Consider the following 2,284-nt stretch of genomic DNA (forward strand, 5'->3'; position numbering starts at 1 on the left):
TAAGATTTCTAGACTGAACCTTTCCATTTTAAATTGAGTTGGGATCTGAGTAGATAGATACATCATACATGCATTATATTTAAATTTTAAAACAAATTCTCTAACACAAATCCATTTTATTTGATTACACATTTTTAATTAAACAGAGTTTGTAACATATATATCGTAATCAAAGATCATTCAAACTTCCAATATTAACAAAGACATATCTTTATTTTCTATATTTGAACTTTAAACCAAAAAAAAAAAGAACATTTCGAATAACCCCAATATATATATTTTTGAAAGTAAAAAAAAAAAGCTAAAAATATAAGAAAAGTTGAGGCAGCACTATTCACCTCTTTCATTAAGCCGGAGCAGCAACATCCATAATTATCTCATTTAAACCTTCCCTCTTTGAGGAAATGAGAGATTTATGATCATCCGCAAATATAACGTCACTCGCCATACTTAACAGCCGCTGCACCGATTCAGATGCGAATTTCCTCGCAAACAAGAAAGGATAATGATAACGATGGTGATTACCTAATATCTCCCTCCTAAACCCATCTGAACCGTTGATCGTCAAGTCCCCATACCTAGGTCGTCTTCCCCTGATTTTCTCAATCAATTCGGGTCCCACCTCCGACCCATTATAAGTCCGAGGATGACCATCCACGCGTCCCTTCCAGTCAACGTAAGTCAACGTGGCCGGAACACATCCACGTGGATCCTGCATGTTAAGTAGCGTTGGAAAATAATTCTCTTCTGGATAACACGTGTCTCGTCTCAAACAAGGCATCTTGAATTTCCCCCAAAGCCGCCGATCACTCACCACCATCTTCGCGTGCTTACGTGTCAATACAAAGAACTGTGACCCAACTCGGAAATCCTCAAACCGAACCTCAGGCAGCATCACGTTTTCCCCACGAACCATCCATCGATCCAGCATCCCTGGCTCGTTTTTCAGTATCTCGATGAAGCTTTTACGGGATGGAATCAATGTTTTGTATGTGAAATTGAATGAATGGAGAGGAATACAAGATGGGGAGAGGAGGGCAAACATTGAATTTGACTTATCGTCCTTGAGTGCATGGGTTAGGAGACGGCGCACGGCGGCGATTAATGTTGGGGAATATCTTCGAGTCCGAATTGATCCGGGTATGACTCGATTTTGGAATACGCCGGAGAATGGAGGATCGTAATTCCGGGTCGGGTCGGCGTGTATGTATATGTTGTATTGATGTTTTGATACATTGTTGAAGTAGAGTTCCCATAAAGGTGAGAATGGAAGCGGTGCATGGGCGAGGAACAAGAAGGCAAGTTTTTTAGAAGTGTAGTTCTTGGTCTTGCCGCTATTGAGTTGTGAAAAGATTGTGGATTTAGGTTTTGTGTTTATTATTATGGTGCTTTGGATTGGTGGTTCTGGTTTTGAAGGTGAAGTGATGGTGAAGACGAAAGCGAGAGGGAAACAGAGGAGAATGACACAAAAGAGGTGGAATGGAGAGGGAAACAGCATGACCGTCTAGTTTTTGGCTGTCTTTCTCTCTCTCTCTATGAGGGTTAGAGAGAGACGATACAGTTGAGAAACAAATAAAGATATGATGATATTTATTAATATTATCCTAATTATGTAAAAATAATAAATATCTTTTTGACTTTTTGTTTTTTATATTTTTTTTAATTTTAGGGGAACACCAAACAAAAAAAGTTGAAGAGATTAAAGGGCATTAGTTATATGGATTTGCTTAGTATGATTTTGACATCACATAGTACACTTGGCCTTCATGCAAGTCAAGGCCAATCTCTCACCACGTTTTGATTGTTAACTGTTAGTGGTTCACTTTATAATTAATTATTATATTTGTTAGAATTTTTTTTAGAATAACTTATGCTTTCTTAATAACTATTGATTAAAAAAAATAGAAGATAAAGAGTATCTCAAAAAAATCACTTTCTAACTAAAATGAATATTATAAAATATATCTTTTTATACAAACTTTTTAATCTTTTCATTAATTACTAATATATTTATCAACTTTACCAATTAAATCTCAATATTTTTTAAACTCTCACCCATTAAAAAAAATTATGATAAATTAATTATAGATCAATACTTACACTTAAAAAAAAAACAAATTAAACATCATTAAATAAACACAATATTAATAATTTAAGTATTTTTAAGACATGTAATTATTGTATTTTATTATTTTTTAAAGTTTTTTTTGACAATATTATTTACTATTATAATTTTATGATACATAAAAAAATATAATAAAAATATATAAGATAAAAACAAAAA

The 2,284-nt window shown here is 33.8% G+C and overlaps 1 protein-coding gene across 1 annotated transcript; it reads right to left on the reverse strand.

The window, feature by feature from the left end:
* Nucleotides 1-346: 346 nt before the first annotated feature.
* On the reverse strand, nucleotides 347-1,531 carry LOC124924484 (glycosyltransferase BC10-like). Its single transcript, XM_047464515.1, has one exon. The coding sequence runs from the start codon at nucleotides 1,496-1,498 to the stop codon at nucleotides 347-349; it is 1,152 nt and encodes a 383-aa protein (XP_047320471.1). The 5' UTR covers nucleotides 1,499-1,531.
* Between the last annotated feature and the right edge of the window lie 753 nt (nucleotides 1,532-2,284).

This window comes from Impatiens glandulifera, chromosome 2 (assembly GCF_907164915.1).
Source record: "Impatiens glandulifera chromosome 2, dImpGla2.1, whole genome shotgun sequence".
NCBI lineage: Eukaryota > Viridiplantae > Streptophyta > Magnoliopsida > Ericales > Balsaminaceae > Impatiens > Impatiens glandulifera.